Source organism: Furipterus horrens, unplaced genomic scaffold, assembly GCF_987537825.1.
Source record: "Furipterus horrens unplaced genomic scaffold, mFurHor1.1.pri manual_scaffold_12, whole genome shotgun sequence".
In the NCBI taxonomy this organism is placed as follows: domain Eukaryota; kingdom Metazoa; phylum Chordata; class Mammalia; order Chiroptera; family Furipteridae; genus Furipterus; species Furipterus horrens.
Window position 1 is genome coordinate 47126625 of NW_028327182.1, and position 27438 is coordinate 47154062.

The 27438-nt window shown below is 40.9% G+C and overlaps 1 protein-coding gene across 2 annotated transcripts in view; it reads left to right on the forward strand.

Annotated features, from left to right (window-relative positions):
- The first annotated feature begins 16599 nt into the window (after positions 1–16599).
- Positions 16600–27438, forward strand: part of SERP2 (stress associated endoplasmic reticulum protein family member 2) — a 50469-nt gene continuing 39630 nt past the window's right edge. Inside the window, exons 1-2 of one of the 2 annotated variants that reach the window (XM_090258143.1) lie at positions 16600–17010; positions 23188–23260. In XM_090258143.1, the coding sequence (XP_090114269.1) occupies positions 16927–17010; positions 23188–23260 (157 nt within the window). In that variant the 5' untranslated portion in view covers positions 16600–16926. The remainder of the gene's footprint in view (positions 17011–23187; positions 23261–27438) is intronic. The other variant, XM_090258144.1, reaches the window with a different exon arrangement.

The following is a 27438-nucleotide window of genomic DNA, read 5'->3' on the forward strand; positions in this document are numbered from 1 at the left end:
AGAAAATAATATACAATTTCCTCAGAAAATTAAAAGTGGAACTGCCTTCTGACCCAGCGATCCCACTTCTGGGAATCCCAAAACACCAATTTAAAAAAATATATGCACTCCTGTGTTCATAGCAGTGTTATTTACAATAACCAGATCTGGAAACAACCTAAGTGTCCATCAGTAGATGAGTGGATAAAACAGCTGTGGTACATTTACACATGCAATACTATGCAGTAGTAAAAAAGAAGGACCTCATACCTTTTGAGACAGCATGGATGTACCTGGAGACTATTATGTTAAGTGAAATAAGCCAGTCAGTGAAAGACAAATACCATATGATTTCATCTATACATGGAATCTAATGAACAAAATAGAAACAGAGAATAGATACATGGGACAGATTGACAGCTGTCAGAGAGGAGGGGCGGTGGGGGTGGGACTGGATAAAAGAAGGTGCAGGGAGAAGACAAAAAACATATATGTATGACCTGAGGGCACCAACAATAGTGTGGAGATTGCTTGGGGATGGAGATGGGTAGAGGCAGGCAAAGGGGGAAAAAGCGGGGACAATGGTAATATCATAAACAATAAAATATAATTTAAAAATAAAATAAAATAAATTTTTAAAAGAAACAAAGCCCATGTAATTCTTGTTTTCTAGGAAGAAACTAAACTAATATGGACATTTGTTAAAGTGGTTTTCTTAGCACAGTGAAAGAATCTCAAAAAGCTGATCTCTCACTAGGAACCCAGAGTTGTAAATCTCTACAAGTCTCGTCTCGTCTCGTCTGCAGCCGTCCGTCTCGAGAGACGATGGTGTAGCTTCTTAAGAGTCTATCTGCACCGCCGAGAATGGCTGTGCAGTCCGACTCAGGAGTGACACGGTATCTGTCTCCTCCCGTGTTGAATCGACATCTTGCGATGACGCTGGAGTGTCCTCTCCAGTGAAGCTGAAGCTACAGAGCCTGGGCAGGGTGATATGGAGGGTCTGCTGTTGCCCATGCAGCAGACCCCCCCCTCTCTTCGCAGCTGAAGGGTCCAAGGGAAAGACGGAGTCAATACAGCTTGGCTTCAGGTGCGCCGCAGGAGTTGCCGGTGTTGACTACAACGTCAAACCGCCTTAGGGACTCCGGCTCTGGATTTTCTGTCGGGGTTTACTCCCTTAGCCTTTCCCCTGAAGAGGTATGCCGCAAGGCAGCGGAGGTTTTTTGGAGTCAGAGTTTTCCTTCTCTGATGTGCCCTGACTGGAAGATCGAACCAGCGACACTTAGCTCGCAGGCCGACGCTCAATCCACTGAGCCAAACCAGCCAGGGGTAAAAGGCACAAACTATGTATGCATGTTACAGAACCCCTGGGCTGCTCCAGTTGAAAACAAACCCACGGGCTCTTTAGTTAGGGGCCCGATTGCCCGCCGCCAAAATTATAACTCTCAATACCAGAGTTTGGTGAAAAGAAAAAGAATTGTTTATTTAACAGTTATATAGATTTAGTTATTTGTGGATTTCTGTTATTAAGTCTTATGCTCTTTAAAACACCCACAAACACATATCCTTGCCTCCCCCCCTTCCAAACCAGGCTAGTTTTAGGAAAGTCACAGAAACCGTTTCCCTACTTTCCAAACACAGTTCAGCTTTACCAGCAGCTGCCAATCATTCAATCCTGATTGGGGAGGTCCTTTCTGTACTGTGGTGCCCTCCAGCTCTCAATGCAGAACCACCTGGATTCTCAGCCTCCTTGCAAACTGCCTTCTTCCTGCAAACCGCGTGGATCTTCTCTCCTTCTCAAAACTGCATGGCGAGAGCCTCTTAAAGCAGCCTGGAGACCCCTTCTCCAAGCCACATGGAGAAGGCCCCTTCACCAAGCCACGTGGAGGGAGCACACGAGAGAGCGAGAGAGCCCGAGAGCGAGAGCGCGAGTGAGAGCCCAAGTCAGAGAGCGAGAGTCTCAGAGTGAGAGCACAAGCGAGAGCCAGAGAGAGTCTCAGAGCGAGAGTCTGAGAGAGTCTGAGTCAGAGCGCCAGAGCGAGAGCGCAAGTGAGAGCCCGAGTCCGAGAGCGAGAGAGTCAGAGAGAGACTCTACAAATACAGCTATGTCAAAATAGATGCCTAAGATAAAGGCCAGAAGTTTAAAAATCTTTTTTCTCTTGATGTGAAATCCCATCTCTGCTGGGATTTATAGAAATTGAGTCGATTAAAGGAAATTATATGGGGTACCCAGAATAGGCAAATTCATAAAGTCTAAATAGAATGGTGGTTACCCGGGACTGGGGGTGGGGGAATTGAAAAGTTAGTGTTTAATGAGCACAGAGTTTCAGTTTGGGATGATGGAAATGTTCTGGAGATAAATAGTGGTGGTGGTTGCACAACATTGTAGATATGTTTAATGTCACAGAACTATACACTTAAAAATGTTAAAATGCTAAATTGTATGGGCTATATATTTTACCACAATTTTTTTAAGAGTAAAGGGAATTTGCTTCAAAAGTGATTATTAGAATCATCTTATAATGGCATTGAGCAAGGTAATTGACACCTTTTTATGACACACCAGTTTTTAGTAACCTACAGTATTCCCTCACTTATCACAGGTATTATGTTCCAGACCCCCTGCGATAGGTGGAAATCCGTGAAGTAGGAACCTTACATTTATTTTATTTTAGTATTTATATATATTTTAAGGCTTTTTAAAACCCTTCCCACACATTTATAAACTGTTCCCACTCCCTTATTAACCTTTTCCACACTTTCATAAACACTATTTATGTTCTTAAACATATTCTACACTCTTAAACCTACATAACTTTAACAACATACATATTCAGTACTGCAAAATCCTGCAATATAGCAAAAAATTCATGATAAATAATTAAATATAATATTTTTAAAAATCCTGCGATACAGTGAGGCCACAATAAGTGAACTGCGATATAGAGAGGGACTACTGTATTTGAAAAATTACATGGATGAAGGAAGGGAGAAAATAAGGCTTTTAAAAAGCATAATATGAAGATAAGTCCAATTGTTTGCTAGGCATCACAGTATAAGTAACTCAGGTGAACCACGGTTGTTTCCTGGATTCTTTAAGGATAACTGAGTCCACCAGATTCAGCAATCTAATGCAAGTGCATTGAGGTTTTGAACCAATTATTATCCACCTACGGAAACTAAGATTTCAAAACTTTTTTTTCAATAGTTAGAACTGGCCGATTCATAGAGACAAAAATAGAATAGAGGTTACCAGGAGCTCAGAAGGAGTGGGGAGGAGGAATTCAGAGTTATTGTTTAGCAGGTATAAAGATTCTGTTTGGGATGATGGAGAATATTCTGGAAATAGTGGTGATGGTTTATGCCACTGAATTGTATTCCTTAAAATGATAACATTTTATGTTATGTATATTTTAATACAATACAAAAAAATTTTGAAGTACACTATTTCAGCCACTGGAAATAGCAATGAAATAAAGATCTTCTCCAGGAGACAATCCGGGGACAGGAGGTACAGCAGCGAGGAATGGGGAGTGAATCCTAAAGGGTAAGACAAAGAAAGAATTAATAGACACTGCGGAGGTGGTGCACAGCAGGGGATTGTATTTCACCAAAAAAAAGTTGTTACCAACATGAGGCAGCATTTAGTCAGTGTGCTCTGCAGATGTCCATCCTCGGTCTTTGGCTGGGAAGGTCCTATTCAGCCAGGAGTTCTCCAAGTGAACTAGTCATTTTCTCTCTTTTATATTGGAAACCTCCCACGCTGGATAAATGAAGTACACAGGATAGAGAGGGATTGTGAGGAGGAAGCACATTTCAGAGTTAAGAAAACAAATAGCCAATGAAGCAGCAGCCCACAGTTTGACTTAGACATGTTCAGCTATGAAAATAAGCATCAGAGGAGTCAATTACTTCCAGATCTCAACAGGCCAGGGATGAAGAGAGCAAACCATGCCATTCATTGAAGTGACCTCACATGGGTGGAGTAAAAATCAAGGATATGGGTGGAGAGAAATAAGAAAGGGAGTTAAGGTCCCTTTTCAGTAAATTGTCACTGAGAAAGCCAAGTCTGTAATAAAGTTCATTGGGCACTCTTTAGACTCTGTGGGTTTGGGCAGGGGAGGAAAAAGGATAAAATAACATTCATGACATGACACTGTATCCCTGATTCTCACTGGAGCAGAGTAGAAAAAACTGAAGCAAATCAAGCACAGAGACCACAAAGTCACATGGCCACCCATGGCAAGGTTCCCATGGGCTGCCAAGTATGAGCATCTAAGGAAGAAGGATGAAAAAGCAGCAGGTGATATGAATCATGGGCAGATGAACAGACTGTCACTATCACCCTTGGCCATGGAGAGAGAGAAAGGGACCCAGATGGACCTTATATTTCTATGAGCTCTTCATAGAGACTGAACAAAAACAAAGGCAACTAGATCCTTAAAAAGTCTGTGCATTCTTCTATAGACCAAATTGATTAAGACCTGTTTTCTCAGTCAGATTAATAGAGCTTCAGAATGAGATAGATGCATTGTTTGTAAGTTGAGTCTGCCCTTTTTGGACATAGCAGCATAAAATTCAGCTCTTTCCTATTGCATAGAGTCAAACTGTTGGGTGTACATTCAGGCAGTACCATATTTAATACAGAAAAACTTTGCCAATATGAAGTCCACCTGCCTGAATGTCAGTACCTTTGAAATGTCTGCTGTGCACAACACTGTGAAACCCACTGTAGTGAAGATGATCAGAAAAGAAGAAAGATAGAAAGAAACAGATCAGGCAGATACAAACTAAGTGAGGTACAGTCATGGCACATCAACTGTGACAAAAGAATAAATCACAAAAGAAGCACCAAGGCACTAAATAACCAGGAAAAACAACATTTATATTGAATCAATCATGGGAGCTTCCTGGAGAGCCAGGCTTGCCAGTAACATTGTGAATATTTATTATTAAAACAGTAACACTAACATTAATCACAATTAATCTGAAAGAAACATTTTTGTTTCTTCACAGCAAAGGAGATAACAACCCTCAGTCAAACAAGTCATATTTCCTTCCTTCTAGACTGTTCCTTTAACTGCCAAACTATTTATGACTTTTATTAGAGAATGATAATTAGCTTGTTAAAATAAAAAAAAAAATTAACTACATGCCCTACATACCCCAGCAGACACATTCACACACACACACACTCAGATTTTATGAGTACAGTTTTGCATGTAAAAATTATCTCTCGACTTCCAGTCAGGATGGAGGTGTAGGTAGACATGCTTTACCTCCTTGTGCAACCATAAGAAGGATCACAACTAACCTCAAAACAAAAAACACCCAGAACTGTCATAAAATCAAACTGTAAGGAAGTCTGACAACCAAGGATTTAAAGAAGTCATATTCATCCATATGGGTAGGAAGGGTGGAGACAGGGAGCCAGGGGAGAGAGGATGTGGTGTTGCAGTGGCAAGGCAGCATGGAGGTGGCAGCAGCAGGTGGAACAGGCAGTCCCACATTCACATATGGTATATAAAAATCGTGAGGAATACCTCAGAGGCAAGGGATCTTAGCTCCAAGCCAGACATGAAGCCCAGGGTTCCAGTGCCAGGAAAATAAAGCCTCATAACTTCTGGCTATAAAAATCAGTGAGAATTGGGGTGGTGGAAGAAACTGCTGGACTCTCAGGGGCATCCATTTAAAGGGCCAGCAGGGTTCTTGAGCATACATAAATTCATCCACTTTGGGAACCACCACCAGAGCAATAGCTAGAAGGGCACCAGTCACATATGGGAAGGGGGTGAAGTGACAGGAAACAGGGCTAGCACTGAGCAAGCCTCCAACAGGCAGGCAGCAGCATTGTCCTCTCTCCAGCCTCACCCCCACATACAGAGCCTTGCCCTGCCCTGGCAAATACCTAGGGCTCTGTCCCAAACAACATAACAGGTGCTCTAAGACAGGGAGTTAAAGCAGCTCCACCTAATACACAGAAACAAATACAGGGAGGCTGCCAAATTGAGGAGACAAGTAAATATGGCCCAAATGAAAGAACAGAACAACACCCCCCAAAAAGAAATAAACAAAAAAGAGGTAACCAACCTATCAGATGCAGAGTACAAAACACTGGTGATAAGGATGTGCAGAGAACTCACTGAGTACAGCAAAGGCATAAGGGAAGAAATGAAGGCTATACTAAGTAAATAAAGAAAAATCCATGGAAAACCAACAGTGAAAGGAAGGAAGTTGGGGTTCAAATCAACAATTGGAAACATAAGGAAGAAATAAACATTCAACCAGAACAGAGTGAAGAAACAAAAATTTTCTTTGGGGGGGGGGATTAGGCAATGAGTTTATTGAGGGAAAAAAGGGGGAAGGGGGAGGGGAGAGGCAGCTCTCAGACCAACTCAAGAGCCCATAGGAGCAAGGGGAATGGGGAACAGGGAATGGGGCCTCCCAGGCCTCCCCGTGGGCCCATAGGAGTCCCCAGAATTTTCTTTTTTTAAGTGAGGAAAGAATAAGAAGACTCTGGGATATCTCCAAAAGTGCCAATATCCTAATCGTATTATCAGAAGGATGTCAGAAGAAGAAAAGAAAGAGCAAGAAATTGAAAACTTACTTGAAAAAATAATGAAAGAAAACTTCCCTAATTTGGTGAAGGAAATAGACATATAAGTCCAGGAAACCCAGAGTTGCAAACAAACTAGATCCAAAGAGGATCACACTAAGACACATCATAATGAAAATGCCAAAGGTTAAAGATAAAGAGAGAATCTTAAAAGCAGCAAGAGAAAAGAAGAGAGTTACCTACAAAGAGTTCCCATAAGACTGTTGGCTGATTTCTCGAAAGAAACTTTGTGGGCAACAAGGGACTGGCAAGAAGTATTCAATGTGATAAAAAGCAAGGACCAAGATTTCTCTATCCAACAAAGCTATTATTTAGAATTGAAGGGCAGATAAAGTGCGTTCCAGACAAGGTAAAGCTAAAGGAGTTCATCATCACCAAGCCATCATTATAATGAAATGTCAAGGGAACTTACTTAAGAAAAAGAAGATCAACCCTCTGAACATTAAAATGACAACAAACTCACGACTATCAACAACTGAATCTAAAAAACAAAAACAAATTAACAGCTAGAACAGGAACAAAATCATAGATATGGATATCATTTGGAGGGTTATCAGTGGGGAAGGGTGAGATTTGGGGAAAAGGTACAGGGATTAAGAAGCATAATTGGTAGGTATAAAATAGACAAGGGAATGTTAAGAATAGTATAGGAAAGGTTGAAGCCAAAGAACTTATATGCATGACCCATAAACGTGAACTAAGGGGTGGGGATTGTTGGGGGGAAGGGGCATACAAAGTGGAGGAGGGGCAAAGGGGGAAAATTGGGACAACTGTAATAGCATAATCAATAAAGTATACTTTAAAAAATTATTACTCTCAGTTACCAATCAACCAAGATGATTGAAATTTCTATCTTTTGATGTTTTCGTTTGGAGGAGTTGGACTGGATAATCTTCAAGATCCTTTTTAACCCTGAAGTCCCATGAATCTATGAAGGAGTGATCACAGATTATTAAATGAGAAGCTCTGACAAAAAGCACGGGAGTCAAGCAACCTGAACCCTCACCTGATGCCATGACTGCATACATGTGAGAAACCCCCAGCAAAGTCATGTTCATCACTGTGGGCAATGGTGCCAAGGAGACTATGCTGAGGGTAGAGGCTGGGCATATTTGAGGTTTTCTCAATTTTATATGTTCCTACCACTGTCCACTCCACATTCCCTCCTTCTGACCAGATTGTTGACTTTAAGTTTCTCCTATATAAAAATTCTGTACACCATTTATGTGCTAATTTCTCAGCTGTAAACCTGGAATAATAATTAGATTGAACCATTCCCCAGGAGTGGTGTGGTGATTGACTAAGCCCTGTAAAATGTCTTGAAAAATGGACACTAGAACTCTGCCTATCTGTCAAAAGGAATTCACACCATTCCCCTAGGCCTGACCCATGGGTGGATGCCATAGCACTCATCACTCTGCTGGTATTTTGTCACTTGGACAAAGGGCTCTGGAGTCAAAGGGCAGCTCAAACCACACACCCAATATCATGCTCAGAGGAATTCCTGAGAATCAGTTTAGTGCTGATGATTGCCTACTTCTCTGAATCACTACTTTTCTTTCCACAGATTGCCCTCCTCCTGATTTCTGTTCCTACATGAAATGGGTATGCATGCAGGTGTGGGAGAGGGACAATTCCTCTGGCCCTAAGCTTATATTTCCAAGTGACATGGGGGTACTAAGACTTCTACTCTGACCTGAATAGGTACTCCCCTCAAAGCTTCTTCTTCATATTCCCTTACCCTATTTCCTAATTTTGGCTCAGATTTCATTTTGAAGCTGGGAAGCCAGAAAGCCACAGAGCATTCTGCACACAAAATCACTCAGGGATGTTGTGTGATTAAAAAGTTGCTGTGATGTCTGTGAAAACAGTTTCATGCAAATGTCTGAGCTTTCTGCAGATAGTTTACCAATCCATACATGTTGTTGACAATAATCTCGTTACAAATTCTTTTAAAGCATATTAGATGTGACAGGTTTTCAAAAGCTCGGATCCTGGGTTTATTGTGCTGACATTCCAAAAGTCAATAGCGTTCCTGATCATCCACAAAGCTCCTTTCAAGAAATTTGTGTTGAAGTCTTTAAAAGGGCTAAACTTTTCTTTAAATTTGACATGATAGAGATAATAATAACAACTGTAATGAGAAATAAATAAATTGGATCAGTAAAACATGTATGTTACATTATTTAAAATGGTAATTTAACTTTTAATTTATATCAGAGGAAAATAACACAGGCAATTAAATGAGTGCTTAAATTGTTATCTGTTTTAGATGCCTGAGTGACAACTTGGAGTATGGACCTGCTTTGTGTACCTAACACAAGTTGATGTGTCATATGAATGAATGAAATACAAACTATATAAAGCACTAAATATATATTTGTTGTAATTAATAACTAAATCCCTGAAATCTTTTCAGTTTTCAACCTTTTGTTCATTCAATATTTATTTAATACCTGATATATGTCATCAGGCAGCCTCTGAACATCCATGGTCTACCTTGAAAGCTACCTTGAAGGAGTTAGTAATTTATCAAAAGCAATTTCTGTACAATAAAAATTGTTCATGAATATAAGCCCTCTTTCTCTAAATTGTTCAGAGCTCTACAATAGATGTAAATGTCTTGCTACAACAATGAAGCTTTTAAAAAAGCAATACTATTATCACCATTTTTTAAAAATATAAATCTTTTCATATTTTTCTATTATTCGAATGGCGGAATGTTTGAGTAAATTCAGAAATTGTCAGAAATACTGCCTACCTTTCCATTTTCTCCTCTGGTCCCTATTGTGACCCACAGACCATAGAGAGAACTAACTTTAATTAAATAGACTGCAAAGATAGTTGACTAGTTCATGGAAAAATTCACTAGATAGCACTCAATATAATTAGTATATATTATAAAGAAACACAGAGGAGTAATGTTACTTACCTAGTATTGTTTGTCCAATGCCATACAACTAAAAAAATGGCCTGAACACAATCATACGCATTATGGAGACAGTATAAATTGATACAGCCTCTCTGGAGGATAATTTGGCAATATCCATGACACCTACACATATAAATTTTAGCCCAGTAATTCTATTTCTAAGAAGTTCTCCAACAAATACATACATACAAATTTGCAAAAACACATATAGTAGGCTATTCATTGATTTCCAATAGCAAAAAATAGAAACAATCTAAATTTCCATCAGTAGGGATTTATTAAATCAATTATGCTATCTCTCTACAATGAAATATCATGCAGCAATTTTAAAAGACTAAAATACATCTAGGTATAAGAGAGAGGAACTCAGGTACAAAGGGAAAAAAAAGGCAATGAATAAGTACCTATCAATAATAACCTTAAATCTAAATGAATTAAATGCACCAATCAAAAGACATAGGGTAGCTGAATGGATAAAACATGACCCACATATGTGCTGTCTACAAGAGACCCATCTCAGAACAAAAGATCTACACAGACTGAAAGTGAAAGAATGAAAAAAATATTACAAGCAAATGGACATGAAAAAACAGTTGTGGTAGCAATACTTATATTAGACAAAATAGATTTCAAAACAAAGACCATAGAAAGAGACAGAAAAGGACACTACATGATACTTAAGGGAATAATTCATCGAGAAGATATAACCCTTGTAAACATATATGCATCCAACATAGGAGCACCCAATTATATAAGAAAATCTTAGAGTACTTCAAGAAGGATATCAACAGCAACACACTAATAGTAGGGGATTTTCACAATAGCCAAGAACTGGAAACAGCCTAAGTGCTCATCAGTAAATGAGTGGATCAAAAATCCATGGTGTATTTACACAATGAAATTCTACACAGCAGAAAAAAAGAAGAAACTCCTACCTTTTGTGACAGCATGGATGGAACTGGAGAGTATTATGCTAAGTGAAATAAGCCAGGCAGTGAAAGACAAATACCATATGATCTCACCTATAACAGAAACCTAATGAACAAAAACAAAAAACAAAAACAAACAAACAAAAAACAAATGAGCAAAGTAGAACCAGAGGCATGGAAACAAGGAACAGACTGACAGTGACCAGAGAGGCGGGTGGAGGGAGAGAAAGGGGGAAAGAAGAGAAAGGGTCTAGTCAAAAAACGTGTATGAATGACCCATGGACATGGACAACATGAAGGGGATTAACTGTGGGTGAGTGGAGTGGATGGGGCAGGGGAGAATAAAGGGAGAAAATTGTGACAACTGTAATAGAACAACAATAAAAAGTAGATCTAGATATAACAATCAAGTGAAAAAAGCAAAAATAAGGTACAGATCATATTGAATAATGTAATATTACTTGAGTTTTTTTAAGTGGTATTAAAAGTATTTTACAAAGAGTTTAAATATATATGAAGAAGCATATATAATATATGTACATATATTAAAAGCTTATGCATACATGCTTGAATATACATAGAAAAACATACAATGGTTGCTTTGAACTTTGGATCAGGGATTAGAAAGATCTACTTTTCTCTATATCCCTTTGTTATGGTAATGCTTATATTTTTTCATATTTTAAAAATAATTTTTAAAAAAGAAATGGCCTTCCTTGTACAAGTCACTTAACTTTTGTAAATCTGTTTCCTCAGTGGTATATGGGGGTAATAATAGTAGCAGCTGACATTAATTTATGATCATGGTTTCATCCTCTGTGCTCAGTGCTTTTAATGTGGATTATTTAATCTAATCTCAAACCAAACCTATTAATAATCATTATTGCTTCATCCCCATTTTATATATAACAAAGGAGATTTATATCACTAAACTAATAAGTGGAGGGGCCAGGATTTGTCAGTTTCCAGAATCCATCTTCTTATAGGGTTGTGCAAGAAGCGAGAAAGAGCAGGTGAAGTACATAGCAATGTCTGGCCCTCTGGAACTGCTTAGGAAATATAAGATATTATTACTACTGTTATTTTTTCTCTGCCAGGAAACTCTTTCAGCCATTAGAAACATGCACCCCATTGAACAAAACAAGATTGGCTTTGTCCTGAAATCACTGTTGAAATTAGCAGGGACATAGTCATGAGTAATATATAGCCATAACTTGAGCTTGCACATGTGGAAACACCTCACATCCCTTCAGGCATGAAGAGGATTGCTGTGGGAGGGCATTAGGGGAAGCATTATAGCAGGGCATGCTGTATTCGCTTTGGGATATGGCAGTTTTACCGCTATTAGTAACAGATGTGGCCAGGAAACTACAGGCTGGAGATGGGTAATCACAGTTTGCATTTTAGAGCTTAATCTGATCACCTCGAGTCAAGGACTTATAGTTTTCATAATGGTCAAAGTCTGTCTCCTGCCACCATTTATAGACTGTAGTTCAAGCCTGAGAGGTCTGGAATGTTCTGCAGTATTGATGTGTGCATGCAGGAGCGAGCATGTATACATATGTTTGTGTGTGCATACGTATGATTTATTATTTTCTCCAAAGCTCAGCCAGGGGGCCCTGCCACTTGACTCCCACTCAAGCTTACCTCATAAATGTTTCTTTTGAGAAAACAGGAAGCCAAGGAGGCTTCAATTCTACTTTCAGCTCTGCAACAATTAATTCCCTTTGCAATTCCTAGGTTTTTGCTCATTTGGTAAATTAGCAGTCTCCCAATGTTTACTTCTTCATCTCCCCCACACAACTGAAAGCTCCCTAAAGGCAGAAACTTGTATCAATCATTGAATTCTCAGTGTCTAGAAAAAGTGTCTGGCATATAGTACACATTCAATAAACACTCAAGTTTCCTTGAAGTTACAACATAGCATGGTTCCATGAAATCATAATCTAGTGCATTGAGTTGATTCCAGTGCATGCAGCAGGTAACACTGGCTGGCTGTCAGCTCTCCTTTTCTCTGCCCACTACTGAGACACCTTCATGAACATTTCCACTGGAATATAAGTAATATGTGTTAAAGGAGATGATGCTGAGATCTTCCATGTTTTCCTCTTCTCTAGCAGTACTGAAAATGGTTTGGATGAGGAAGAAACTGAAAGTATTAATCTGAAGGGTCAGTGATCTGCTGGTTTTAGTTATGTAGACTGTGCCTTTCAATAACTCTCATCCATTATAGAGAACTGGGCATCCACAGCACCTGTCACCAAGGCCTCTATACTCAGTTCCCCTTGGTGAGATAAGTTGGAGAGGCCACTAGCCAACAATATCTGAAACCTTCAAGTGACATGAAAGTCATTCCAGATCTGGAAGGGGAAATAATCAAGGAGGATATTCTGGGATTTTTGTTTATTTTCATGTGCATTAGTCAGGATTTTTGGATATAAACAATACAAACAGAAGAGGAATTTATTTTAAGGGTTAGAGTTAGCTCCTAGAAGCTTAGAAAAGTTGAGAAGAGGTAAAGCTTCAGCCTGGAATATTTGGGGCACTGGAAAGTGGCGGGGTAATGTGACTTTAGTCCAGATTTGGGTACTGTGCCCCAGTCCTACCCAGTATCTGTGGCTAGGTCTCTACAGGGTTTTCTGTGGATAAAATTCCTCTATGTCAGTGAAAAGTTAGGGAGAGCTCCTTTTGTTTCTTTTGGGGCCCTTTACTAAGCTCATCCCCATTCCTCTTGCTACTTCTTATCATTCAAGCATTAATACAAACTGTTCTGGGACTGCTTTTGGTAACTTAGAAGAAGACAGAATTTGTCTCAAGTCATTAGATAAGTCTGGTTATTCTCTTTTCTACTTTAGAATTCAGTTAAGTTTCCAGGCTAGTTTCTGTCAGTGTCTTAACCATTACCACCATCATCATTACCATTATTATGGGGCTACAAACAAAGTAGGCCCAACTCTAGTTCCATGCTTTTATTAACAATTGATTTTTGTAAGGATAGAGGGATGGAAGGGGGCATCCCTACCTCAGTGACACTTGCTGAGCCTAACTGTGGCATGAGGGCCAGCAATTGCCTGGGAAGGAGGCAGAAGGTAGGTCCTCATCTGATTGGAGTACAGACCTGGCTCTGAGGTATTCCTGAGGTTAAAGAAAAGATTAAAAAAGATGGTTTTCTCTTTGGGCATGCAAGAGGAAAAGCTTTCGTAAATGAGACACTTGCCTTCCCAGAGGCCCAGGTGAGCTTCCTTATTTGGGGAAAAAAAAAATTATCTTAACCCTGGAATCCTGCTTGTTAATGAGCAATTTTATTCCTTTTCTTGTCATGCTTCATTTTGATAACAGTTTAAGTTAGTTTAATAATAAATAGGCTCTATTCCCCTAATAAACATTCAAACAGAAAATGGATATAAGTGAAAAATAAAGGTCTCCCTTCTATTGCCTCCCTGCCACTAATTCCAAAGGTCTAAAAGCTACCCTTCCAGTATTTCTTATTCATACACAAGCCTTCCTAGATAGTCCCTTTGTAAACAACAAACAAAATCATGCTATGCACTCTGTTTTGACACTTGTATTTCCCAATTTATTAACAATATTATCACATCTCACCTCTTTTTTATATAGGTACATAATACCTCATAATATGATTATACAGTAACATATTGAACTAATTTTGGATGGTTATTTCCAGTTTTTTGTTTGTTTCTGTGGTTGCTGATAGTGCTTTAGTGACTATCCCTGTACATGTAGTGTTATGCACTTGTGCAAGTATATATGTGGAACAGATTGCTGGAAGTGAAATTGCTGCACCTTTGCATGTTCTTTGACAGAGTTACTGTTGCTCTTTTTTGGATGAGGCAGCCTCTTGCTGTGGCTTCCACTTTACCCACCCATCCCCTGCTTTTGCCCTTTGTAGCCAGGCCTGCTCCTTAGGAGGTCTCTGTTTTGTTTGTTTCCTTGAGGATCACCATTCTTTAGGAAGAAAAGTTTTCCTTATAGGCATGAATCCTGTCCCTTCTTCTGCACAGCCAGATGTTGAGTTGCTCATTTCAGAATCCCTTCTGCAGGGGAGCTGGGACCAAGGTCTGAGGCAGTGTCCCTGGAGTTCCAGATTAACCACTTGGTTAAGAATTAGGAAGGCCTGGAGTTATCTTGCTTTTTTTGAGGTGGGAGGACTTCTGGCTGAATGGGAGAGGAATGGAAACTGGATCAAGAGTTAGACTTCCCTTGGGTTAATCCATGCTGGCAGCAGTATTTGATGACATAACTGGTAGCCTGAAGTGCTCAACAGCAACTTCAAAAATTGCTTGGGTAAAGTAGCAGGAAACTGCTGATTAAAATTCAATTTTTGTTAGTAATTTTTTCAACCTTTGGAGCAAGAATTCCTAATGACCCTGTGTACATTAATCATGAGTCTGCCCCAATTAGGGCACTGGGCCTGTGACTGTAGAGACTGAGCTTTACCCATCTTTATAAACTATGTATTCTCAAAGCATACAGATGCTACTGAGCTGTGATGTAGTGGGCACTTGTCATTTTCCTGTGGTTAACCAGGCTGCAAACTTCCTTTCTATTTGGGCTGCCACCCTCTTTGAGCGTTAGGGCCCTTCTTTCCCACCATGGGAGTCCAGTGGGTGCTCAGCGTGACCAAACAGAAGTTCCTGTTTGGAACTTTGAATCTTTAGTAGGCAGTGCAAAGATAAAGGTACAAGTTAAACTTCACCATGGTGGTGCAGTCCCTAAGAGGGAGTTGGTATTTAGCAGTGGGGTTGGTGAAGCTGGTGGTAGTGAAATAAGTTTTTGTATCCTGCTTATTCTGTGGTACCTAAAATCCTTAAAATAAATTCCTCTTCTACTTACAGAGGTCAATTGTTAGTAAAAGCATGGGACTAGAGTTGGGCCTACTTTGTTTCTGGCCCTGTAATAATGGTGATGATGTTGGTGGTAATGGTTAAGACACTGACAGAAAAACTAGCCTGGAAACTTAACTGAATTCTAAAGTAGAAAAAGGAATGACCTGAGACAAATTCTGTCTTCTTCTAAATTACCATAAGCAGTTCTGACCAGTTTGTATTGAAGCTTCAATGATAAGAAGTAACAAGAGAAATGGGGATGAGCTTAGTAAAGGGCCCAAAAGAAAAAAAGGAGCTCTCCCTAACTTTCCACTGACACAGAAGAATTTTATCCACAGAAAACCCTGTAGAGACCTAGCCACAGATACTGGGTAGGACTGGGGCACAGTACCCAAATCTGGTCTAAAGCCACCGCTCTTCTTCCTCACCACTTCCCAGTGCTCCAAATCTTCCAGGTTGAAGTTTCACCTCTTCTCAACTCTTCTAAGCTTCTAAGAGCTAAACTCTAATGTGTATAGCATGTAGAAGAGTAAAGGACTGAACCCCTCTCTCCCTTGCCCCCCACCCCATCTAGACAATCTGTAAGGCCCTAATAGGAATGTCTGTGAGTCACACAGATCCTTGAGATGGATCCCTCTACTGCAGGGAATCTCCCAGTTCAGTCCCCTTGAGGGTGGCTGGAGGAGGTCCTGGCTGCTTGGAGCAATTGTGGCGCTAAAGCTGGTCAAAGCTATCCACATTTCAGCAGTGACCACCCAATGTGACCTGGGCTGCAGGCCCAAGACCTCCTCATCCTTCCCCTATGTTTCACTCAGATGTCTTCCATGTAACCCTCATAACTACCAAGGGAAGAAGACCTGTCCCAACTCCACCCCCCACCACTATCTCTATTCCCATCCCTGGAGAGCTCTGGTCCTTTTTGCAGCCCTTGGGAAAGATCCTGCAGGGGGCTTCGCTGGTGCAGGGGCCTTCCCCAGAACCTTGAAGGGGAGGTTCCTTGGACTGTTCCACAACAGTACGGGGCTCAGCCCTGTGCTGGTTCTACTTGTCTTTTGAGGACGCCCACTCCCCCAACCTGACCATGGCCTTTGGTCCAGCCCTTGCCCATGGGGGCATTGATGCAGGTGAATTCACGCCCCAATCCTTTCCCCAGGCCTTAGTAGGTCCCTGGCGGAGGAGCCCAGGACCGTCTGAGACCCCATCCTTTATGTGCGAACAAAGCCCGCAGCAGCGCCCCCCTCGGCCCTGCCGCTTTCTGACGCTGGACCGTGCCACCACAGGGGCCCAGGCCCAAGCGGCTCCGCGCGCTGCGCTCTGGTCACCGGGTGTGGGGAGTACTCGCTGCGCCGCAGCCTAGGGCCACGCTGGTTAAGTAGTTGGGGGACCGGAAGGATGGCGTGGAAGTAGGAGAGGGTTTCCTGAGATGAAAGATTACTTCCGTCCGGGCTCCGGCCTCTCTCTCGAGCCGGCTTGTTGGGGGTTGGGGAGCGGGCTGCGCGAGGCTGGGGAGCCGTGCCTTGCCTCCTGCAGCACCCGGGGCCGACCCGAACCCTCTCGGCCCTGTCCGGGGCTCACACTGGGCATCTTTGCAGGTGGGAGCTGGGAGCTCTTCCAAGCCCCCAAGCCATGGTAGCCAAACAGCGGATCCGGATGGCTAATGAGAAGCACAGCAAAAACATCACCCAGAGGGGAAACGTAGCCAAAACCCTGGTAAGGCAGAGGCGTTGCCGTGAGGGCAGAGCAGACAGGAACCGGAGTGGAGAGGAGCGGGGTGGGGCGGGACTGGGCAGGAGGGCGGCAGGTGCAGGACCCGACCTCCCTGCTGCTCAGTGACCAGCCCGCCCCTCCTGCCACGTAGGAAGAGTGGGTTCAGGGCTGCGCGGGACTCGTCAGTGTTTCCCGTGGGCGTGAGCGGAGAGGGCCCTGGTTGGTCGTGACCCCTCTGAGAGTGGCTACCACGGGAGTGAGAATTGGGCCTTTGTCTCTGGGGAAGACAGCAAGCACATAGTTGCAGGAACTGTTAAAGCAACTGCTTGACAGAGGGTCCGGAACTTACTAGATGCTAGAACGTTTGTTAAATAAATTATGAATGAATGAATGAATGCCATTTATCATCACCCCCTCCCCATACCCAACCAACACACATCATGATAAGGTTTTCTTTCCAGCCGCTTTATAATGGTCTCCCTGTGTAAACTGGAAAAATGGCATGAGATTCTGACCCATATTTCCCTCCATTCTCCTAGTTTACCTTTTCTCTAGAGAGGCCTCTTAAGACTGGGCTTAAGTTTACATGCAACTTTCCTCTTGTTCACCCTGTGAATTGAGGCTCATTTCTGATGATATGATCCAGAACTTTAGAGACTAATTTATTGCCAGGCATTCTATGCCCCCAAAACTGTAGATTAAAGCTTTATAGCAAGTTTTAAATAAATCTGTGCCTTATGCAGCGGAGTTTCTTTTAGCAATGCGAATTATCTTCAACAGAAAGTGCCAGGCCTATGATTTTGGATATTCAGAGGCATGCCTCGGATGAGTTGTTGAATAGTGTAAGTCTCCAAGTCTATGAGCAAAGGCACTGAAATGAAAATCCAACTGAAGCTTGGGACTTGGCTGGAAGAGCTTGCAGACTTGATGAGACAAGTCCTTTAGCTAAAGAAATGATGCTGCTTTGATTAACTAAGCAAAAAGCTGAATCTATAATCATTACACCAGAATTCTTGCAAAACCAAGCAGTACTATGGCAGAGAAACCTTAGGATCAAACTCAGCTGTACTCAGGCCTTTATGCATGGCTCCAGGCTTAAATCATGCTTGAAATTCTCTCACTTGAAATTTAAATCATTTACTTATGATCATGCAGCAAAATGCCTATGTGCGTTTCAATTGGAACCATTTTTCACATAGATCTATATTTTCCCTATTTATTTTTACTCATAAAACAGTGTGCTGTTCAAATTAACATTGACTAACAATTTTTAATTGATGTGAAATATTCAGGATTTTATATACTTAGGATATCAATTCCTCCTAGGATATACAGACTAGCTGATATACTGAAAATCTCTAGTTGTGTGATTCTTTTTAATGAACTAAAGAACCAGCATTCAGTTGTTAACCGAACTTGGTTGACAACTTATCTAACTATAAAACTAGCAACAAAACAGGAACTAATTTGTAGAACTGTTTTTATCCATTCGGCTTTGTAAACTTAGTGTCTGCCACTTCTAGCTTTCAGGACCACATAATTTTTGTTTGGGACCTGAGACAAAAATTATTGACTCCAACATAAGAAAAGAAAATGGAAAAAAAATGGAGGAAAACTGTTTAAATATCTAGAAAATGTAGTCACCTGTGGGTCAACTCAACCCAACTTTGAGAACTGCATTCAAATTATATTTAATCTATGGTATGAGAGCATTTTAATAGGTTCTGATATATACTGTGAAGTAGGCCCTTCAAAGGTACCTAACACCTGTGAGAGTTTTTAAATGGCCCTACTAAATTTGTAATGAAAGGTTTCCAAACCAAGCCACAATGTATGTTTATTTTCCTTTGGTTAGGAGGGTTTTTTGGTTAACTTTATTATAGATGGATCAACATCCAAAAAAATGAAATTCTCTTTTAAAAAGCAACATTTTAAATCCTAAATTTTATTTTCCTAATTAACTTGCAAGGGATAATTTGTTTAGATGAAATTCAATAAATGGGGACAGGTGAATAGATTCTAACTAAAAATTTGGACTAATAATTCAGCAATAAAGCTCTTTAATTGTATGCAGATGTTTCAGTATTTAATAATCAGCTAATACCAATGGAGTGAATCAATATTATTCTCATAGATAGCAGATAAAGCCAAGAAACAGAGAAATGGAATAATAATATCCTGATTATACAGTAGTAACTTCTTCAGAATGAAGAGGGAAATTAAATGTCAGAATTCTGAGTTACCCTGCTGTTAGCTTATCACAGGGAAAGCCATCCCCTGACATCTTGGAGCCTCAGGAAGTAGCAAACTCCTGTTTGAAATGAACCATGTCATTCGTGGAATTCTATTGCTTTTCTTACCTTCCCTAGCAATAAATTCAGGGTTAGGTGAATTGTACCAGTGGGACTGCTTCACACCACTTCTCCACAAAAGTTACTTAGACTCTCAAAAAGGATATATTGGTATTGATCACCCAAGTGTTCTTGAGCTTTGCAAGTCCCCAAATAATATTGCTTCACTGGGAAATGTCATCAAAAAGGTTTTTGCTCCAAGCTCTGCATGTTAATAATTTGTGTTTTTCTGCAAAGGAAAAGTAAGCAGCTTCATTTGGTATCTGACTAGACCAATAATTCACTTACAGGCTTCTGAATTCACCTGTTGGCTTTGCTGGAGATGGAGCAAAATAAATTTTTATATCTTTAGTAGGATGACAGCAACAGAACTGGTTTCTGATCAACCATGACAAATTGTTAGGAAGTTGGTGACTTTATCTGACCTTGACCTGGTATTTAGTGCCAAAGAATGACACAACAAAAATGTTAATGTTGTCTTATGCAATTATTTAAGGCTGTTTTTGTCCTTGTCTAGTCAAGAGAAACTGCCTCTTTCTTTTTTTTTTAATATGCTTTATTGATTATGCTGTTGCAGTTGTCCTGATTTCTTTTCCCGTTGTTCCCCTCGACCCAGTGACCCACCTTCCTCCAGTTGCCCCCCACTTAGTCCATGCTCATTGGTTGTGCATATAGTTCTTCTCAACATCTTCCTATCTACTACTCCACTCCTTCCTACGATGCTTCTTAATTCCTATACCATCTCCCTCCCTTTCCCCCTTCCCCCTCCCTGCTGACCTCCCCCCATAATGTTCCCCATACCTATAATGCTTTTCCCACTCTCATTGCCTCCTTAGTTTGCCTTTGTTTCAGTTCCCTAGCTTCTCTTGTTGGTTGTTGTGATACAGTTTTCATTTTAATGTTCATAGTTTTGATCCTCTTTCTCCTAAACAAGTCCCTTTAACATTTCACGTGACAGTGGTTTGGATCTGATGAACTCCTTCAGTTTTACTTTGTCCTGGAAGCACTTTCTCTGCCCTTCTATTCTGAATGACAGCTTCACTGGATAGAGTAATCGTGGTTGTAGGTTTTTGCTTTTCATTACTTTGAATATTTCTTGCCAGCCCCTTATTGCCTGCAGAGTTTCTTTTGAGAAATCAGCTGATAGCAACCACCTCTTTCTTTGCAGTGTGATTTATCCTCATACAAGAGTGGTGGTAGATATGAGCTCGTCAAGGACAGAAAAGTTAATCGATTCAATTCTTAGAGTCTACCTGCTGCAGATACTTTAATCCATACTTCTCTAGTAAAAGAAATGCAGGGATAACCATATCACCAATTAGGAAGTATTATAAAAAAGACAATATCCTTCCTAGACCCTGTCTTTACATGACCCAAGAAATTATGTTTAATGAAGCTTGTATGCCTATTTATTCTCCAATTAACATTTATTGAACATCTACTATATTTACGTTCTATATTAGTCATTGCTATACATTGATACATGAAAGAGAAAGTGCCTGCCCTTGTGGGGCGTATAGTCTAGTGGAGACCCAGACATTATGACAAGAATAAACAGTTATACAAACTGTGATAAATATCAAGAAAAAGTACATGGCAATATAAATGACAAGTGAACTAATTGAGGTAGAAGAGAGAAGACTCTAAGAATGTTAACAGGTAAGCTGTTGCCTTATCTATAATAAAATTAGTTCTTTAACTGATTTTGACTATGCCCTATTTTGGGCTCACACTAATGAGCAAATTGTGAGTACTTTTTTTCCACCCTACCTCCTCCCTTTTTATTTGAGAAATTCACTGTATTTTCAGATGCCTATCAGAAAATGTTATTTTTCTACCATTTGATTTGATTTGATTTGATTTTTAAGGACCAAGCCCTGCCTTCAATAGACTTAGAGGGGATGCACAGCGACTTTCTTGTTATGTCTGTACTTTGGGTTTGAGAAGAGCTAGAGGTATACAGGTTTAGATTGGTGTGGGTCCAACAGTTCCCCTCTGTTTTCCAGGGAGTGAAGAAATTTTTCCGAAGTGTAAACTTTACTAAGATTAGGAACTTTATTACAGAATGCTGCTTCCCTCATATCCTTTCACATTTGCTGTGGTACTTCTGTTACAGAACCCCTGGGCTACTCCAGTTGAAAACAAACCCACGGGCTCTTTAGTTAGGGGCCTGATTGCCCACCGCCAAAATTATAACTCTCAATACCAGAGTTTAGCGAAAAGAAAAAGAATTGTTTATTTAACAGTTATATAGATTTAGTTATTTGCGGATTTCTGTTGTTAAGTCTTATGCTCTTTAAAATACCCACAAACACATATCCTTGCCTCCCCCCTTCCAAACCAGGCTAGTTTTAGGAAAGTCAGAGAAACCGTTTCCCTACTTTCCAAACACAGTTCAGCTTTACCAGCAGCTGCCAATCATTCAATCTGATTGGGAAGGTCCTTTCTGTGCTGTGGTGCCCTCCAGCTCTCAATGCAGGACCGCCTGGATTCTCAGCCTCCTTGCCAACTGCCTTCTTCCTGCAAACCGCGCGGATCTCCTCTCCTTCTCAAAACCGCATGGCGAGAGCCTCTTAAAGCAGCCTGGAGACCCCTTCTCCAAGCCACATGGAGAAGGCCCCTTCACCAAGCCACGTGGAGGGAGCACACGAGAGAGCGAGAGCGAGCGCGTGGGCGCGCCAGAGAGAGAGTCAGAGCACCAGAGCCAGAGCGCGAGTGAGAGCCCGAGTCAGAGAGCGAGAGTGTCTCAGAGTGAGAGCACGAGTGAGAGCCAGAGAGAGTCAGAGAGCGAGAGAGTCTCAGAGTGAGAGCACGAGCAAGAGCCAGAGAGAGTCAGAGCACCAGAGCCAGAGCGCGAGTGAGAGCCCGAGTCAGAGAGCGAGAGTCTGAGAGAGTCTGAGCTAAAATGTCTGTAGCTGCTTATATATCCCTGACTGCGTCATCTGACACAGTGGGCGTTGCAAACAGTTCTGACCATTCACGGGTCCTTACGTAGGCTCTGTGTGCTTTCTCCATACTGTCCCCTGGTTCAAGACTCCTCCCATCTGCCTGAGGCTTTGGATGCATTAAAGCCATTTGCATAAGAAAGACACTTCTCTGATTCCAAGAATTTCCACTGCATTCCCTTCCCAAATTTTTTAGCACATAGGTTTCTGTGCTCTGTTTCCCTGCTTGGAATTCACAGATACAACAGTTAAAAATGAATATATTGACCATGGCTGGCTAGCCCAGTTAGTTGGAGTGTCATCCAGATGCACCAAGGTTGCAGGTTTACTGTACATATGCAAAGCAACCAATGAATGCATTAAAAAGTAGAACAACAAAGTGATGTTTCTTTCTCTCTTTCTCTCTCTCTGTCTCTCTCTCTCTGAATTTGAATCCCAGCTCTTGATCAAGCTAACAAATTTGAACCTCAGTTCTCAATTACAGAATGAAGGTGCATGGAGTTTTGAGTGCTGGAAGTAGTGGATGTAGACTTCTTAGTAGGTGTCTGGCATAGAGTGTGCTTTCAACACATGAAACAGTTATTAGTAATACCATTTTTGGCTCCTAAATCACTGTATTTGTTTTATGTATTTATATCCTGTCCCCAGAATATTTAAGGCGACCAAGTTCATTGAGTTACAGGAATGTAAGTAAGGTAATTGATGAATATTTTTAAACCTTGATCCTTTACAGTTGACTTCATTCATCTATATCTGCCCACCGGGCATTGATGCTGAGTCTGTCTTATTCACAATGGTAGCCCAGCTCCTAGTATGCTTACTAATAGTACTCAATGTTTTCTGAATTACTGAACCTAATCTTACTTTCTCCCATTCTCTTTTAGAGACCACAAGAAGAGAAATATCCTGTGGGACCATGGCTGTTGGCACTGTTTGTTTTTGTTGTCTGTGGCTCAGGTATGGGTTTTTCACTGATCCTATATCCCATATTCTCCTCTGTCCTTCAAAAACACATGTTTTATTCACAAGGTAAATAGACAAAAAATGTATTAGTCTGAGATTCAAGTTAATTTCTGCCTGAGGCCTTGATCTTAATGCATTTTGATTTAGTTCCTATTATAGCAGACCAAATATGAGTAGAGACAGAATTGATGCTATCAAATTATAATCATAAAATGATTATGCAGAACAATTGAACTGGATATATATACACTTTAGAGTTCAGTTAAACCTTTCTGTGAAGACACAGTCTAAAAACATTTAAAACAGAAAGTGGAGCATCTCTCTGACCAAGATGAATTCACATTCCAGAGAAAGGGAAGGTCTTCTGCCAAACAGGAAGCATTATAGTGCTTCTACATAGAACTGAGACTTTGACCTGAGCCTCAAAGTACAGTCATCTCATACTGGAAGGTGACAAGTTCAGAGAGCTTTAGTTACGCTGGCATGCAAACATACACATACAAAGAGGAGACTTGAGCAAAAGGATCATGCAGTTGTTTCTACTTAAATTCTAGTTGGGAGTCTTGACATAATTCCTGGTCCCCAGGAGTTGAGTCTCTGCAGTACTGGTGAGTGGCAGTTACTTCTAACAATAAGGTATGCTGTCAGAGGTCCGCTATCCATCACCTCACTGTTGCGGAGGGCAGGGAAGGCCAGGAGTCCACATTTTCCTGAAAACACCCAGGCCTCCCTCAAAGACATCATTCTGCCCCAATGGCAAAAGACACCCATGACTAAAGGTAGATAAGTGTCTCTGATCTTTAAGAAACCACACTTCCAATGAAACAAAAGCTCTTAGGAGGAAGGAAAGATCCAAAAGATTTGGCATCATTGTTGTTCGAGGCTCAAATACTTTAAAGATAATTTGGCATTCCAAGATGAGAAGATCTTCTACTCAAAGAAACAAAACTGTACCTAATTACTGAAGCTGTATCCTCAAAGGGAATCTTTTGCCCAATATGGGATCTGTCATCTTTAAAAGAGTTTACCTATCCTCTGCTGGAATACTTCTGAGTGTGGAGTGCTCACTTCTTCAAAAGGCCTATCTCATTTCTGTATAGGTCTAATTCTGTTAGAAATGTCTTCCCTCTTTCGAACCATACTGTGCTGTTTTCTCAATAATTCAGGTGTAGACTCCTGAAGTCACACAGCATGGACTTGTTCTCTTCTGAACATCTTGAATCTTTGGATATTTTAAAGATGACTACCTAGTGGCTTCTTCTGCTAGCTAAACTTTCCTAGTTCTCTCAACCTGGCCTCATAAAATGTGGTTTCTAGATACATACCACGACTTTCTTAAAGAATAGCATTTGCAACTTCAGAAGTCGGTCTAGAAGTGGTGTAGATGCTACAGAGGCAGTAGGACTGTCACTGCCCTTAACCTCAGTGCTCTGCTTTTATTACTATGGCTCAGCTTGCAGTTTATTTTGAACAGTCACAGCACATTCTAAACTCACATCAGGGTGCCAGCCAGGCCCCACCAAGATCTTCTTTACAAAAACTTCCTGCATGCTTCAGAGATGCAACTACATAACCTCATCACACATTGTTTTACTTTATTCATAGCCCTCATCAACATTTGAAGTTAGTTTCTTTGCTTACTCAATATCCATTTCCCTCTAACAGGATATAAGTTCAGGGAAAGCAGTGTGTATTTTCTGCTAAATTTGTAGATCCTACTATAGTATTTTGCATATTGTGAGTGTTCAGTATGGTTGGATGGATGGGTAGATGGATCAATGGATGGATGAATAAAGCAGATATTCCACATACTAGATATCCAATTAACTTTTTTGAGACCTAACATAAAGCTTCATGAATATTTTTATTAAAATTTCATTGTTGCTCTTAGTTGTCTTTCTGCAGAGTAGCCATAAATTCTGGAAACATAGAACATGCATAATAAATGGCTTACCGATATTCCATTATAATGTACAATATGGTCAGTGACATTACATGTTATATTCAATGTAGTCTTTCTTTAGCAATGCATAGTTCTGTGACTTGGGTCCATTAATGCAGCATCTTCATCAGTTTCTGCATATTCATCTCTGATTCCTTACCTCTGATGATCTGTCTCTGATTTTTATCCCAGAACAAAACAAACAAAAAAAAGAACCTGTGCCTTAGCATGCCACAGAAAAATAAAAAATCAATCAACATGAAGAAGTTGTCTGCATTTTCAGGTTTTATGGCCAGACTATAGATTGTTAGATCTTGAACCTTGAGCCTTTTATCAAATTATCTTTCTTTCCCAACTTTATAGTCTGAACGTATATTATTTCTCCAAGTCACTGGTAGAAGTCTGAACCTGGAGAAGCCCAAGGAACACAAGTAGAGACAACTCTCTTCAGGTTGACTTTGAACCTCTCAGTAAAAAGTTCTTGCAAACAATTATCATGTCTTGAGGGTCCCCTGTGTGCCTGATACTATGCCAGGCTTCGAAACTACAATCTCCTTCAGGACCTGCAGGCACTGGAGGAGGCAGATAAGGAAACTGTCAGTTGTAACTCAGGGAGAGAGCCCTGTGATAGTAGAGTGCCCGAGCACTTGATGAGCATGGATAAGGATTGTCTTAGTCTGTCCAGGCTGCTATAACAAAATACTGCAGTCTGGGGGGCTTATAAACAGCAGGAATGTATTTCTAACAGTTCTGGAGGTTGAAAGTCAGATTTGGTGCCAGCTTGGTCAGTCAAGAGCCCTCTTTCTGGTCACAGATATTTCCTTGTACCTTCATATGGTACCCTTATGTATAGCAGATGAAGGTAGGGAGCTCTCTGGGGACTCTTTTTTAAAAGCATTAATTCCATTCCTGAGGCCTCCACCCTCGTGATCTTATCACCTCCTAAAGGCCCTGCCTTCTACCCATCACACTGGGGATTTGAACATGTGAATTTGGGAGAACACAATCGATCATTCTATAGGAGGTACTTCTAAATCATACGGGGCAGGAGAGAAAGTTTTCCAGAGGAGGTGCAGTTTGGGCTGAGTTTTGAAGGACAGACAGCCAGACAAAGGGAAGTTTATTCCACATGAAGGAACACTACGTGATAAAGGCACAGAGGCTTCAGATAGTGCCCCAGGCTCAGGAATGGCAAAAGCCTCATCACGGGGATGAGGCCCTCCCCGGTCTGTGCCCTTGCTAGGAGGGGAGGGTAGCCAATGGAGTTACTTGGTCTGGCTTGTTTTTCTCAAATCTGGGTTAGTTCTCAACAGTCATCCTTTTGAAAGGGCTTTAAAAATCTTCTCTAACTTATATTTTAATTAAAATTTTATCAGGCTTATTTTTACATATAGTAGGAATTATATCTTTCTCTCTTGGGTAAATTGTAGTGATCTTTTAGAACCCTCCCAGTCTGCAAGAGTTTTTTCAGGGATCAAGCACATTGGTTCTGTTATCCTTTCTGTAGGATTGTCCAGGGGCCTGGATGGGGCTTACAGGGCCTGGAGATTTGGACTTAATATGACTAAGAAAACACAGCACTCATTAGCATGCCACATCCCCCTGCCTTCGTGTCTGGTGCTATTCTAGTGATGCTTGTTTACATCTTCCCAGTTGAGACCATTGTGCTTTTATGGAGAGGTGACACATAAAATGTGAGTTGGGTCATCTTACTTTCTCTATCCTGTTTACATGCCACCATGATCCCTAAGTCATGGGCCTCATCTTTTTTTTAATCATAACTAAGAATAATCCACTACCATCACCCATTTTGTTTTGTTTTGGTTGCCAATTTTAGCTTTTTCTTTCTCTCTCTCTCTCTCCTCTCTCTCTCTCTTTTCTTTTCTTTTTTTTTTGCAAGCCTTAGCTCAAGTTGGACACTGTTCTCACAGAAATGTGTCATTCTTCTCAATTTGTCCTTGGTACTGTGCCCTTCCTTCTATCTTCAGATGTGCACCCATTGCCCCCTCCCTGGAATTAGCCACAATTGCGTTTATTTTGCAGAGCCCACTATCCCTCTTGAGTTTCTCCCTTTTTAGGGTCACAAACCATTGGTTCCCACCTATCTTTTCTCTACATTTAAAAGAATGCAATTTCCTCAAGTCTAGCCATTTTATTTATCAGTTCCTCTGATGTAATAAGCCTTCTCGATGCTAGAATGATTGAAGCCCCTTGTTGCTGTTCTCTCTCA